A 14684-nucleotide genomic window follows, 5' to 3' on the forward strand; every position below is an offset into this window, starting at 1 on the left:
TCTTTGGTTCCTTTTTCTTTTTTCCCTTTCGCTTGAGGTCTTTTCTTCTATACTTCTATACTAGACTATACTTCTGCTGATTATCTTTTCTTTTTGTTGTATTCAAGTCTTGTTCAACTTCGATCGAGGTTTCGGATTCATATATTGTGTCTTTGTTTGCTTCGCTGCTGTGCACGCTCATATCGTTATATGTCTATATGCATGCTCGCCATCTATATCTAACATCTAGAAGGTCTATGCTCGCCAAGGTCGTCTCCGAAAGCAACACGCCAAATCGACTCTGAGAAAAAATATATGCAAAGTTGGAATCGGATGAGGAACAACGCAAATGAGGATGGAAAGGGATTCGTGTCATCGGTTTACTCTTCAATGGGCGGACGCCAGCTCCGTCCTTGCCAGTGTACGATCATAGTCGGAATGATACTGACACCCGCAACAAGTGCCGCACAAATGCCAGCACTCGGTGCTACACCAACACTCTCAAACATGGATGGGAACCTAAACGACACCGATTAGCATTTGCCCATATGTGTCCAGCACAGAGATGCATCAGATACTTACCAGAACGGACCGAGGAATCCCCAAATTTGTCGGACAAACGTGATGTATACTCCGACACTGCCGGCTTCCTTGTGGTAACAATCCACTGCATACGTGACAAGAACAGTCGTTACGATTTGGTTGCCACCAGCGCAGATAGCAATGCCGACGACCGGCTTTACGTTCCAGTGACCCTCCGTCGACTCCTGGGTGCAGACAAGGAATACGATCAAGCCCACAATGCACAGGATGAAGCCGATGTAACTGAGCCACAGGCGGTATTCGGGTTCCGGCTTGCGGTGGATTTTCTTTGCACGCAGATTCATCCAGCGATCCGACAACACACCACCAAGCTGCTCACCCAAAAGAGATCCGATGATAGGACCTAGGAATTGGAGTCCCAGCTGTTCAGCATTCAGTTCAAACTTAGTTTGCAGCAAACTGGGGATCTCCACAGTTGTCATTACATTGCCCAGACAGAACACCATGGCGTATGCGGCAGTGGGAATGGCAATACAAGGATGTGTGACCATGCCCAGGGGTCTGAAGAACTCCTTGAACGACAAGGGTGTAGGGTCAATGCGTCGGAGCTGAGCATATTCCCGTACCCAAGCGGGTTGCTCGGGGTTATGGTCACCTCCAATATACCGGGTCTCAGGACCCAGGAAGAGATACAAGATAAACTGGACACCGTTGATCTGAATGTTGGAATTAGGTCAGCGGAAGACTCTTCGTTGGACCAGTAACCCGACCGGGGTTATGGGAACACTTACAATTGCCAGGATCCAGTAAATCCATTGGTAGCCCAGCCGATACGTAACGAAGCCAAAGATGAAGGGCCCGCTGGGGATTCCCAGCGTAATCAATAGCGTCCATATACCCATGTACCGAGCTCGGTCTTTCTTGAATGTCGTCTCCATCACCACCGCACTTCCGATCGCTTCCGCAGCCGTTAGCACACCTTGTCACGATGGGGGAAGCATTGCGTCTTACCTGAAGCAGGGGAGATGAAGAAAGCCTGCAGAGCCCGACATACAGCCGTGGACGCGTAACTAGTGCTTTCCGCACATCCTACGTTACAGACGAGACTGCAGATTAAGGAAAGGAGGAAGATAGGGCGACGTCCCCAGCGGTTGGACAGCGGTTTCCAGAAAATTGGTGCTACACCCAGGACTGCAATCTGGATGGAGGTCAAATAACTCGCGTCGTTCACCGAAACATCGAAATCAGTTGCAATTCTGGTCTTGTGGTCAGTATTATAAGGGCAATGCGAAGGCTCCAATTGAACCTACGTTTGGTAAGCCGGGATGATGCCTGCTGCCGCAAAAGTGCCCATGCACGCATGAAAAGCTACTAGGAGAAGATTTGCAATTTTCTAAAACGCGTCGGAAAAAACCCGTTAGCATGGCCGCTTCTTCACGAAACCTTTCAACACTCTGCAAAAAGATCCTTCAGCACCACATACCTTCCACGACGGCCAATTGTAAGGATCCGCAGGATCCATGCTGGGGATAGGATCGAGTTCCAACGTCCCATGACGTTCCATCAGATAGTCACGGTGTGCCTTGGAAAGTTCAGAAGACACGATATCGGCATATGTCGATGGGATGCCTGCTTCTGTGCTCTCTACAAAGTCGACATCTTCCTTTGCAGGTGTCTGAGACGGGTGCATCTCCATGGCCCCAGACATATTGTGAGAAGGAAAACCCTGAACTGGGGGCTTGTGGGACAATGAAAGTGGCGATTCTTTCTAAAAGCTCACGACACACTTGAGATATCCAAGAAATGCAAGATGTCTCAGGAGTCTAAAAAGGGGAACAGAAGAATAACAGAGAGGAGGAGGAGATGGAGAGAACCTATGTGATGCCTAAGAGGGAAGAGCCGTGCCTCCCTATGCAACTAATCGGTTCACACAAAATGTTCCTAACCGGGGGGAAGAGGGAGGGTTCCACGCTCACCGGGGGGTTGACCTATCACTGGGGGCACTGGTGGTACCCTTCCTGGGGGTTGATCAAACCTGGAAGTGACGAGTCCCGCGTACTGTTGGGGCAACTCGTGGGGAAGATGCGGAGGATTTCCTACGGCACAGTCCAGTCACGAAAGCAGCAATGGTCACTATGTTCTGTCATTGAGGATAGCGCAAGATCCGCTCATTGGCCGGACCAAGCCAGAGAGTGTATCGCCGCCAGAAGCAACATAACCGAGGGCCCGACTACGGATGACTCGGGAGATCCAGAATCCAGAATGGTTCTAGTAGCGACCCATTCGGCCATGGCGGCGGCGGGTTAAGTCTTTGGAGTGGATGCGTCCCTTCCGGGGAGGAGACATGGTAGACCAATGTTTTGCCTCCAAATCTCGGTTATTCCGCTGACCAGATTTGGGGCTAAGTTTGCCGAGTGAAACGGATTACAAAGTATTTGGCCAAGCAGCCGGCGTCAAGCGATATGCGGACGGTAACTGCTCGGGCAGATCTCCTTGTGTGATAATGAAATCACCGTGTGACCAGGACATGATTTTTTATGTCTGCCTGGGGAAGAGTGGAACTATCAAACACTAGTAGTTTTCTATGCCCTACAAACTTGCATCTGCTCTATGCAGATGTAAGGGGAGAGGGAAACAAAGGTGTGATCGATCAGTTTGTGGGAAAGGATGTTTAGGACGCGTCTAGTAGGGACTACAGTTGTGCTACTGCTAGTCAAGATCAGGTGGGTGCTAATTACCCACACCAAATACGTAGACACGGGGTCTGGAGTAGGAGCGAGGTTGAGTGGAGTTTAACGCCTTGGCCCTTGACTCCAGTCCGTCTTCCAGAGCCGCTAACAAGTGCCGGGGTGTGACACGTAAGGAACTTACAAGCTTCAGCGCTTCTATAAGGCAAATAACCCCGGCCGCCGTGTACCGATACGGTTATGTAACGTCCACGTGCCAAGAGCCAAGGCAACAGCGTTGCCACCACATTTTCTGCCCCACAACTCAGGCCGGCTTCTCCTCTCTATTGTTGACACAAAACCACCTGCTTAGTTCCCTCCTTCTCCACGATTTCCCCCCCTTTCGCCCCCAGCCTGTCCCAGCCTGTATCTTATTTGGCTTATTCCTCGTTATCACCACTATATCGTGGTGACTGGCTAGCTGGCTGGCCCTTGCTTCGACTATCTTGCTCGCTGGGTAACGTGGATGGGTTGTGTGTCATTATTAGTCGGAATCAATTTGATCTAGATCTATCTATTTTTATGGCTCCTTTAGTCGCCATGCCACAATCAACCACATCATCCCCTACCACCACCACATCAGCGGTCAAGACATTGATTTGCCGCGTTTGTCAAAAGGGCTTCTCTAAGGCAGAACATTTGAGGGTAACTTGCCCCTAGTGCCAATCCTATGGTGTGGAGACATCACTAATGCTGGCTTGTAGAGACATGAACGTTGTCGTAAGCATACCGCCATTGTTGATTTCCTTCCTGCTTGAGCAGACATGATCGCTACTGCATTCCGCCCTAGTAATTGTGGGAGGTCTTCCATGCAAGTCATGATGGCTAACTTGCCGCGCCTAAGATACGGGATCGAAGCCTTTCATCTGCAAAGAATGTCGGCGACCTTTTGCCCGCCAGGACGCTCTGACCCGGCATGAAAAGCTTCACACCCGCGCGGCCAACGCCAAACAGGCCCAAGTACAGCAATCTTCCGTACATGTTCCTCCGCAGACGACATCTTTGGATGCTCTGCCCTGGGATGCCAGCCGCGCCCCAGCACCACCCATAGTCTCTACCTCTGCATCTAATCAGGCATGGGAGACGTCCCAGGCTGAGCAACATCCGGGCCTGCAACATGCGGCTTCCGATCTTGATTTCGCCCTGATTTGGCCTGACTCAGAGAATCTTTTCCAAAGTATCATGTCATCCGATGCTACCGACCAATGGCAGATGCCATTAGGAGCTTTGCCCTTCCCACCAGTTGTACAAGATGTTAATGGGATGAACTTTGGGTCACCGAATTCGTTTGACGACAGAGGGTCGTCAATAGGTACAATTCCCTCAGGTGGAAGCCACCAGGCCGTGCGGGATGTTACCGAGATGGTGACAAGTTCGGTGGGTGTTCCCCAGCCCTCTTGGTCTTACTACCCATAACTGATTTTCTCCAAATCACTAGTCATCAAGTGTCACAGCTGCAATCAAAGCGACCTCGATAACATCAGTCTTCTTAGATGAATGTCTGCATATGTTCTTCGTGCGGTTCATTCCCACGTTCCCGGTTCTACACCGAGCAATTTTCGTTTTCCGCGAGTGTACACATCCTCTTCTTCTCAATGCTATGGCATTGGGGTCGTTATACTTGGGTCCGAAAGATTCTGTAGCTAAGGGGGAGGCTTTATGGCGCTTGGCACATACTGCTATAGCAACCTCTGTAAGTATCGTAGACGCCTGCACTGATATTCTTGTGCTTACATTTATCTAGTGGCAATCATTGATCACCCATCGAGGGCCTTACGATGTCTGCAAAGGAGTACAGCTCCTCATTACCGCTCTGCTTGGCCAAATATACGGTGCTTTGTCTAAGGTGAATCAAAGTCGCAAGATTCACTTCTACCACAAATACTAACGAGTTACCTTTCATAGAACCGGGTTATCCGTACGACGAGTCAGGTCTTCCGCCCACTTGGCTTCCTATGGGCAAGACACTGTGGGATGCTGGATGCCGACCCTTTTCCCATGGAGAATGTGCCTTTCCCAAACTCGCCCAGCACAGAAAAGGAGTACAAATGGCGTACATGGGCAGCTCGAGAGATTCAACAACGCGCGTTACTAGCGTATCATATATTAGATGGCCTCGTCGCGCAGATGTCTGGTGACAGTGCATCTACTCGGCATGTAGCCAACCCTCTGCATCTCCCCAGCAGCGAAGCTGCCTTCGATGCCGGCAATGTCGACGAATGGATCGCTATCATGCGTACGCAGAAGGTGGAACAACCATCCTTCCGGTTGGTGTTCCGCTCCCTCTTTCCTCCCATCGGAAGCTTTCGACCTCTAGACTTCCAATTTTCTGCCTTTGCATTACGTGTTGTCCTAGAAGGCCTACAGTCTCTTGTGTCGGATTCGGATGAAAGCGATCTTGCTGCCGTCGGGGTTCCCGGCCGTTCTGATGTCCGGAGAGCATTGGCTCAAGTACATGAAACTATAACCATGAGTATTCATCTCTCTGCACCGGAGCGTCTTGAGGTTCTTCTGCGTTGGCATACGATATGTCTCGACACCATGATCAACTCTACAGTACTCTGCAGACATGTTTGTTCCCGATATGACATTACGCAACACGTTTCCGGAGGCTCCCGGACCATCAAGCCAGGATTCGACATGGCCAAATGGGTCAATACTGAAGATGCTCGTCGTGCTTTGCTGCACGCTATTGCCATACAAGATATTGTCGAACAACTCCCGAGAGGCAGGGCCCATGTTATCCACATGCCAAGCTCTTTGTTCTCGGCCACAACAATATACGTTGTCTTCTCTCTTGCTGGTGTGGCGAATATTCATCTTCCACGCACGATTGTCTGGCAGGACGCCCTGCTTTCGCGCGCTGATCTGAACCTCGGGTGCGAGAACATTCGCCCCTCGACTGGTTCTGAAACACGGCGTTTTGTCGAGGAGGGACGAACAGACTCTCCCCCTGGCATGGGAGCGGTGCGTAATCTGTTGTATGAGATGAACTCGTTGCAGAAGCTGTTCCGCTGCATGTTCTCACAGTGGGGCATTGCGCATGACATGGAGGAGATTATTGACCAGTGGATTACTCTCTGCCATTAGGTGGTATTAGTTTCGTATGTACAGCGTGGTGTTTTCCTGTCTAGCATTTTTGGCGTCAGGTCCTGGTGACCTTTTGGTTATACGGCTACATAGAGGTTTGGTTTGTGACTTAGGTCGTTTATAGACAACCGAGGGCTTTACGTAGGAAGGAGCCTGGCCATCGGGGCCCAACCTTCCCTTGAAGACAACAGTATTTCCACTAGAACTGTGCATATAAGACCTAGTCAGTCGGACAATAACCGTGTAAGATTGTGCCACAAACCGTAGTTACCTGCTCTGCCTGGCAGTCCGTCCCCATCACCCACATCCCCCATCGCTTGCCGCTGCCGTCCCCACGTCGACTCCCCACAGCCCGACTTCCTCTCTCAACTGCACCTTCCACACAACTTCTTTCTTGCAGGACCAGTCTCCCCTCTCTCCACAATCCCAGGTTCCAAAGATCTCTGGCTAATGATCGACGCTTTCAGATTGTCAATGCTACGTTGCGAATCTGTTCTCCATGTCTCCCCATGGGGGATATGCACTCCACGGTGCCACAATTGAGAAGTGGCACGATGCTGCTTAGAGCCTTAGACTAAGAAGCTCAGACGCTAGTAGTGAGCGGTCCGGTCCACTTCTCTCAGCACCGCTTCGGTGCAGTAACCAAGTCAAGTAAGTTTGTTTCAGTCTGATGCCAGGATCCTTGCTAGGTTACTGCGTATGCCTTCCCTCTCATTTCTCCCATGTCTTCTCTCAAGTCAGTCAAAATGTGGAGATTTTTCTTGTGTTACCCCTCAAATCCACGCAATATACTTCATATCGCCCGAGCCTTACTTAGTCTGTGCAAACTATGATACTAGTACGGACTTCTTCGCAAAATTCAGAGACTATTCGTTTCACATTACCGATTGGCTTGCACACAAATCCCCAGAATTCTCTGCGACTCTTTGGCTTCTTGGCCAGAGCCCTTGGGGTCTTGGAGCGTTGATCGACGGCACACCATACAAGCAAGTGTATGATATGACATCTCACCTGTGCAATCCCGCCAATGCATGCTTTCCGGACGGGCAAGGCTGCAGACACGTTTCGTTCTGGTGCAGGGGTATGTTTCCCCTCACCACAACGGAGAATGGCCCGTACGCCGTCGACAAAGGAGCCAAAAATCCACATATCAAATGGCGCAGACGGACAGGATACGACACACCACGTTTCTCGTGCCCAGAACAGTGTTGCTCCTAGACCATATTTATGGTATCTTTCGGGACAGCTACAGTCAGACTGACATTCGGTGAACTCGCGATCCCCAGTGAAGCTCGCGTGGTCTTTTGTACGTGCTGTCAATTTGTATAGCTCCCTAGTTGTAGACTGTCTAAATAGTGTATCGTGCCAAATTCGAGGATGCCAGTGTTCGGGCAGAGGGGTAGCAGATGTTTGATTGACTTGTCCGCGCAACAGGTCAAGGTGTGCATTGGCACCCCACACGTATGATGCCAGGGCTAAGTATCCCGCAGCGTAGATAATATCGTCGTAAGAATCGGACCTCGAATCCGGGAGCTGGTTTAATGGCTGGCGATCATAACTGCATACGCCGTACAGTGCATCCTCTTGGAGTGCCCGGGCGTGGCCCAGAGTATCAAATGCACATGCCGAATCAATGGCATACTCATGAATTTCGGTTGAGTATCGGGTGAGATAGAGCCTGTCAGCATCTGGAGATCTGACTGCTGCTTTCATTGGATACCAGAAGCCGTCGGCCAGCCGTTCACGTAGGTATGCCTCAAACGAAGCTCCCTTCGTTTGTCGGACTGGTCGGTCTTTGCGGGCTCTTGTTAGCAAAACACTGTCGAGAGCAGGCCCCGCCCAAGGCGCAAAAGGCTTGGAGCTTCAATCATAAGTTTCGCCAACAGCTTCTTGATCGAATTGCGACTGTAACTCATGTATCATGATCCAGCGCAGTATCGGGCCGCTAGACCAGTGGCCTGGCCTGGCCCTGTCATAACTGAGCAGGCATAAGAACATCGCGATACCCTTGACATAAGACCTTAGATCTTCGTACCCAGTTGGGAGCTCCACCCCTGGAGAATCACAGAGTGACGTCAAACCTTTGCGGAATGAGCTGTTCAAGTCTCCTTCAACACCAGCAAGCATATCAAATGCTTTATTAGGCATCATGCCATGGCACCACTTGAGAGTGCGCTGCCGGCATAGCCCCGGGCATTCCATGGCGAGGTCCCGGGTAATGGCGTTTTGACTGGTTGACAGCAAGTACTGCCTTGAAACACACCCACAAGCCGCAACCAACGATAGTGCTATTAGCTCCCGATCTTCGCTGGAACTCAGAAGCCAAGCTCGGAACATGAAAATGACACCAGTCTTGATACAAGCTGCACAGCCGCCCTCTGTACCATGATGGAGTAAGGTATGCCCCAAAACCGCCGCCTGGTTCAACTCATGGACATCTTCCCTGCCCCAGAGCTCACCCCCACAGGAGCATACAGCATACGCAGGCAGACCAGTCCCTTTACTGCGGTAGCGATGTTTCCTCTTGCAAGTATCATTCGGAAGGGACGCCAGATAGGCGTCTTGTAGCCCAGCACACTCGTCTCGAGAGAGCAGTGAGAGGAGTCGTCTTCGGTATGTCTTCTCTTTGAACACTTTTGTGTAGGCATTTCTACACTCGGTGGGATTAATCGTTGAATTCAGAGTGGACAATCATAGGAGGTTAGACGTTATTCTCGAATTTGCTTGATAGTATAGACAAATATTGCGGGTACTGGAGAGTGCCTACTCTCAGCCAAGCCATCCAGACTGAACTATATACCCGATGTCCAAAATCTGGATGGATACCACAGTCCTTCAATTATTCCAACTTGTCAGATCGATGCACGATGGCGTGTCATCTCTGTGTTCCATCTGACAACATGTTTCGATATCCCTTATCTGTAAAGGATCTCGCGTAACACGCCAAGTACCCTCTCATGGTCAAGTACATTGACGAAAAGGGTGCAATACTAACAACAAGAGAAGAAGAAAGAAAGAAAGAAAGAAAAACCCCGAAGATAAAGATATCGTTGATGTTTATAAATATAAGCGAATATGAATAACCCCTAAAAAGAAGCCAAACAGAACTAAGTCAAACAACTTAACAGACACTCCATCCCAGCACATGCCCTGATGTTACACGCCTGCATACTAATCATCTATAAGGGCCTACCTTATCCACAAAACCCACCTACTGATGCACTCCTCTAGTCTGATCCACTTCAGTAGAGGTAATATAATACCTACGTGTAAGGCCCTGCCATCACGCCACCTCTCAAATGCATATATTGATTAATAACGGTGTAATTGAATGTGTTGTTTGTGGGGATACTGCTACAAGTGACGATGCTCTGATATTATATAGATCTACTTGCATAAAGAGATGTCAATCGATCGATGGAAATTAATATAGCAGTGCATACAGTAAGGGAGGATGGGGCGACCAAGATCACCGAAACTGGTATGAGGTTTGGACCTATTGAGGGAAGCTATAAAGGAAGAGGTGAAGGAAGGAATATTATTGCAGCTACTACACGCAGCAGCAGTCCTGCATGAGGTCGTGGCGGAAGTGGCAGTCGGGGTATTCGGGGGGAAGACATTTTCGGGGTTGGTGCTAACCACACCTTGCAGACTGATATACAGAACGGGTCAGCTGGAATGAAGGGCACGTCATTAAGTACTAGATGTCGAAGGTCGTTATTGGGTGTTGTAGTGAAGCATATATTAATGGTTGTAAATTTATATATGAAATCAAGTTTTGTCCATTCTATTCATCCTATGCATGCCATATGTGCAATTAATAACAAAGATGCAAATATGCTCACTCCAGTGATGTAAACCAAACAATAAACCGACGTAAAGACATGAAATCCGGGCTCCAAATGCAAAGGGTATCTCTAGGGCAATCAGCTGCTCATGAGAACAAAGAAGATATGAGTAACAACGATGCAAATGAGGCAAAATGAACATTCCAGGTCACACAAACAACGAGCAAACTCAGAACATGAAACAAAACCACCCATTAGGATCATGCGTAAAATCAATATGCAACGAAAGACTCGCTAAATGCTGAATATGTGTTTGGATCAGTTCGGTAACTGATCTTGAACTGCAGGTTCGTCCATTCGGACCAACGCCTTTGCAACCGCCACTCCGACATCTTTGAAAAGATCGCGCATTATGGCCTCGCAGCTCCCAGGGGCGTCCTGCTGTTTGGCACCCTGGGCCCGGAACCGAGCAGATAGCCGGTCAATCAGTTTGCCGAAGGTGCTTTCAAAGTAGGATTCGACAAGCTTCCTTTTCAGGTGGGCGTTGTCGGCGTGTTCCTCGGCATAAGGACTGCCGGAAGGATGGCTCCCAGGGTCTACACGGATACGTTGGGCAGGACGCTCAGCGAAGGAATCATCTAGCTCGCGAGGTCTTTTGGTCCCTTGTAAGGGATCGTGCAGTGCAAGAGAGGGCTGATGAGGTTGGGGCAGATAGGCCAGAGCCGGGTCCGTCAGGCCATCACCACCAAACTCAAGCTGCTCTTCGCCATTTTTGGTTTTCTGAAAAACCAATCGACGCTCCCGCCGGACTTTGGAGCGAGACATCCAGTCCGCCAGAGGATCGACATACCCCGTCCATGTTCTCATGGCTTCCATGTCCTCCAACGGCGGGAGACTCTTCAACCAGACCAGAACCCGCTCGATTTTCGTCGAGATCTGTACCAACCCCTGCTCGGGCACCATCCGAACGGGCTCGGGGATTTGAGGGGGTTGAGGTTCTACTCTGGTGGGTAGTGCAACAGACGCCCCCAGCGGAGCTTTGGCTGTCACATCCCGAGGTGTGTTGTATTTAACCAACCATGAAGTCAGTAGGTCCCAGACTTCAGTATCAATGTCTACACCCGGATACGGATCACCGTTCGCATACGCCTCCCAGTGGGCCTTTCGTTTCGAGATGTAGGTCTGAATACGGCGGCGGCATGACTGCCAGGAATAGCGACGGCCGGTTTGCAATTCAAGTTTGTTGGAGATCTTGATCCAGAAGGATTTCGGATGGTTGTGAGCATCGTCATCGTTCATGGACGCCGCGCACAAATTGACCAGGCAAACCTGCTCGGGGACGCTGAGTTGTCTCCCGCGGCCGGCGAAAGGAAGGGACTCTATCGGGGTGGATTTATCCAACGAGGCCGAGGGCTTGATAATGCCAACGGCGGCTGCTTTGGAAGCAGTGGTAGAGGGGTTGTTCGGAGACTGCGGTGTGGTACCCCATTGATCATGATCGGACCGCATGGGGTTGGGAGTGAGAAGGGCGGTGGTAGCAGGGTGGTTCATGGCTCAATGGGCGGCGGGGTTAGGAGTGCCGAGTGCCGGGTGCCGGATCCTCGTGGAGATGAACGAAGAAGCCAGCAGCGCCCAGAGAGACCTCTCGTGGAAGAAAAAGGAGAAGGAGAGGGAGAGGGAGAGGAGAAGATATAGAAGGGAGAGAGGGAGTGAGGATGAAGATGAAGATGCGGGCGAAAAAAGAGGCAAAAACCGAAATAGGGAACCGGAAGGAGGAAGAGCGAAAGGCAAAATGATTAAGGCGACGCCCGCACCGCGTCCGCGTCAGCCCACGTGATCGGCAGTTGGGTACAAACGATTCCCTGATCCATCGCATGATGCCGGTCGGGTTTTGCCCCCTTGAGCCCACATTTTCATCTTATATCAGTCGAGAGGAAGTAGTCTGGGTTTAAATGCTTCTATACAGGCAATTGCACAAGATGTTTTATTACTCCCGACTCAAAAAAGATGGGGACAAAAGAAGAAAAAAAAGGAGAAGCACCAAAATGGTTTAAGCCGACGGAGTACTTTGGTCGGTCGGCGTATCATATTACCGCATCGGGAGATCGCCTCGTGATCTGCTTCTTGAGTCCATTTTGGGGGGAAAGAGAAAAGTAAAATAATAAAAAAGAAAAATAAAATGATAAGGCGAGTTTCAAATGGCATCTCCATCCCCCAACTCACGCTCTCCCCTTCTACCTCTTCCCCTCTTTCGCCTTCACACTTTACACTTCAACCTCGGCTTGTCTCACTCTCTAACCAACCACTTAGTGCCTCTCCGCACTGATCTCCATCGGAAGGGTTATCCGCCCGTTCCCGCTCGACGGATCCGTTCAGCCGACGCGCTCCTCATGCATTCATTCCACTCATCGTGTTGAGCTATGAGCTATATGAGCTATGCTGGGCTGCCCTGGATTGCTTCGGCTCCGGCGGGCTGATCCTTCTTTCGCTACCCCCCCTGCTATGGATAGGCTAGTGTTTAGCTCCCGGGAAATCAATTATTGAGGTTCGAACTTCAGCCGATGATCTTCGTTAGTGCGTTGCGCGAACCCATGGCTGCCTCTCCGCCATGGGCCGTGATTTGTCAAATCCGCGTGCGGTTAAGGTGGTACATCTGGGACATGTGAACTTACCGTGAGTGCTTCGTCCATGTCATTCGCCCTGTGGGGTAATCCAGACTCTTCTGATCCCTTACGTGGAGCAACGTTCAGGTCAAAAAGGACCTCCCACCCCTCGTGCCTGTCCTCGCAAGCCAAGCATTGGAATTCTCCTCAAATCCCCTATCCCCCTGATCACTCTCCGACCAAACAATCTCTCTTTATATACTACTAGGCGACTATACGTGCAGGCGAGCAAGGATGTCATCACAAGTTCGACCCAACCTGCTGGATGTGGTTTCCTCTTTGTCCTCCGTCCCGGGGACGCGGAACCAATATGCCGTGAAGATTACACGGGACTGGTGTACCCAACAGTACGTCCGTTTGACAGCTGCATCCTTGCTCCATCACTCGACGGGCTGAGTTGACCAGAGCAGCTCTGTCCTTGGGGGGTTTTCTACTGCGATTATGCTGGCCGCCGGTCAAAGGTTCCTCGACCAGGAACTTGGCGTAGGCCGGTATCCCGACCCCGTTCATGCGTTCGTCCAGTTTTTACACATGGTTCACCCTGGCCCGTCGATTATTACTTGCACACTTTTACGAGTGTCCAAGAAACAATCCGTTCTACAAGTTGAACTCGCGCGTGCCCCTAAGCCGGGAGAGGACTCCGACTCTTACCCAACTACAACTCTCGGTATCTTCACATACGGCGATATTAGCAAAGAAAAGGGCCTTACGCAAGAAACGCGGCCGGTCATCACTCGACCACCCCCTGATCGGCTCACTGAATGCGTTACTATCGACGACCCCGTTGTCAGTTCCACCCCTGTGACCGCGAAGATGAACTGGGTCGCCCCACGATCTCCACAGGGACTCTGGGGCCACCGCCTCGGCGGCCACAACCGCGAGGTCTGGCTGTCCTTCCGCGACGGCTCCAAACTATCTGACGTGTTACATCTGGCGTATCTTTCCGACTTGGTAAGTTGCGGTTCATCCCAACGTTCTTCTAGTTGTAGCTAATACGCCGCGTGCAATAAGCCCCTGCAGCCACCAGCAACCCATATTCCGGACTTCTACGCTAAATATGCGATCTCCACCCTGTGTCTGTCGATCGAGTTCAAAAGGCGGCCCGACCCGTCCACTGACTGGATCATGGTCCGCTCCAACTCCAACAAGGTCTCCAATGGCCGGTATGATGCTGCTTTGCAACTATTAGATGAGAGGGGGGATCTTCTCGCCTTGAGCAATCATGTTGTGTTTACCTCAGACTTGAAGCCGAGGCCGGCTCGGCTGTGAGTGGGGCTGTGGATCTTAGTATTTGAGCTTAGCGTTAGTCATTTGTCACTGCAGTATGCGCTGATATAATTAAAAGCGAGGTGTTTTATCAAGAACATCAATCTGTAGTTACAAGCATGCATTACCAGCAGCACAATGGATAATTTCCCGCTATGATTCTCCGAGGGGCAGGGCAGGGCACTCTGGATGGAAGCAATCATGCGATCAGCGAATGTACTCGAGGGGGGGGAGTTAGGCATCCTTCTTCATTATGTACAATTCAGTCATACTGCTGGCTATGGGGCATCAGATCACGACTATATATAAACGATAGTCTGAGATTTCTGGAAAAACCCCAGTTCTGCTCCGGTACGAGGACATGATCATGATGCTTAGTACTTAGTAGTGGACCACATACTCTAACCACCACTGCAAATGTATATTAGTAGCAGTAGTATTCAACTACTAGTAGTAGTATCGAAGGTTAAGATAGACTTCCATGATACTACGAAATGAGTGCTTTATCTCCCAAATGTTCGAGTTGAAATATAGAACAAAATAGTATACTATTTAAATCTCCTTTAAGTGAAGAAGTGACCGAGCGTAATAAACATTAATATCGTTTGCGTGCGTTGAAATGACTGAAG

General features: G+C 50.3%; 5 protein-coding genes across 5 annotated transcripts; 2 read left to right on the forward strand and 3 right to left on the reverse strand.

Moving 5' to 3' along the window:
- Nucleotides 1–359: 359 nt before the first annotated feature.
- Nucleotides 360–2230, reverse strand: BO85DRAFT_362106 (putative MFS transporter; the record flags this gene model as incomplete). Its single annotated transcript, XM_025655610.1, has 6 exons — nt 360–498; nt 562–1238; nt 1314–1480; nt 1534–1778; nt 1833–1915; nt 2006–2230. The coding sequence occupies 6 exons, from the start codon at nt 2228–2230 to the stop codon at nt 360–362; spliced, it is 1536 nt and encodes a 511-aa protein (XP_025520006.1).
- Nucleotides 2231–4012: 1782 nt separating this feature from the next.
- BO85DRAFT_362740 (C2H2 type zinc finger domain protein) lies at nt 4013–6338 on the forward strand (the record flags this gene model as incomplete). The annotated part of the gene is made up of 5 exons (XM_025655637.1): nt 4013–4037; nt 4093–4625; nt 4687–4941; nt 4993–5094; nt 5154–6338. 5 exons carry the CDS (start codon nt 4013–4015, stop codon nt 6336–6338), a joined length of 2100 nt encoding a protein of 699 aa, XP_025520007.1.
- Nucleotides 6339–7165: 827 nt separating this feature from the next.
- On the reverse strand, nt 7166–8986 carry BO85DRAFT_501748 (uncharacterized protein; the record flags this gene model as incomplete). The annotated part of the gene is made up of 5 exons (XM_025664178.1): nt 7166–7204; nt 7350–8131; nt 8290–8345; nt 8413–8836; nt 8887–8986. The coding sequence occupies 5 exons, from the start codon at nt 8984–8986 to the stop codon at nt 7166–7168; spliced, it is 1401 nt and encodes a 466-aa protein (XP_025520008.1).
- Nucleotides 8987–10185: 1199 nt separating this feature from the next.
- Nucleotides 10186–12125, reverse strand: BO85DRAFT_445511 (uncharacterized protein). Its single transcript, XM_025659279.1, has one exon. It carries the CDS (start codon nt 11675–11677, stop codon nt 10445–10447), a length of 1233 nt encoding a protein of 410 aa, XP_025520009.1. The 5' UTR covers nt 11678–12125; the 3' UTR covers nt 10186–10444.
- A 1074-nt stretch (nt 12126–13199) lies between these two features.
- Nucleotides 13200–14153, forward strand: BO85DRAFT_445513 (thioesterase family protein). The gene is made up of 2 exons (XM_025659280.1): nt 13200–13740; nt 13801–14153. Exons 1-2 carry the CDS (start codon nt 13231–13233, stop codon nt 14056–14058), a joined length of 768 nt encoding a protein of 255 aa, XP_025520010.1. The 5' UTR covers nt 13200–13230; the 3' UTR covers nt 14059–14153.
- Nucleotides 14154–14684: the final 531 nt, after the last annotated feature.

This window comes from Aspergillus piperis (assembly GCF_003184755.1).
Source record: "Aspergillus piperis CBS 112811 unplaced genomic scaffold BO85scaffold_2, whole genome shotgun sequence".
NCBI lineage: Eukaryota > Fungi > Ascomycota > Eurotiomycetes > Eurotiales > Aspergillaceae > Aspergillus > Aspergillus piperis.

Coding starts and splice junctions, on each gene's coding strand:
- BO85DRAFT_445511 (XM_025659279.1), bottom strand. CDS start 11,677: ATGAACCACCCTGCTACCACCGCCCTTCTCACTCCCAACCCCATGCGG.
- BO85DRAFT_445513 (XM_025659280.1), top strand. CDS start 13,231: ATGCTGGCCGCCGGTCAAAGGTTCCTCGACCAGGAACTTGGCGTAGGC. Junction 13,741..13,800: donor TGGCGTATCTTTCCGACTTG/GTAAGTTGCGGT, acceptor GCGTGCAATAAG/CCCCTGCAGCCACCAGCAAC.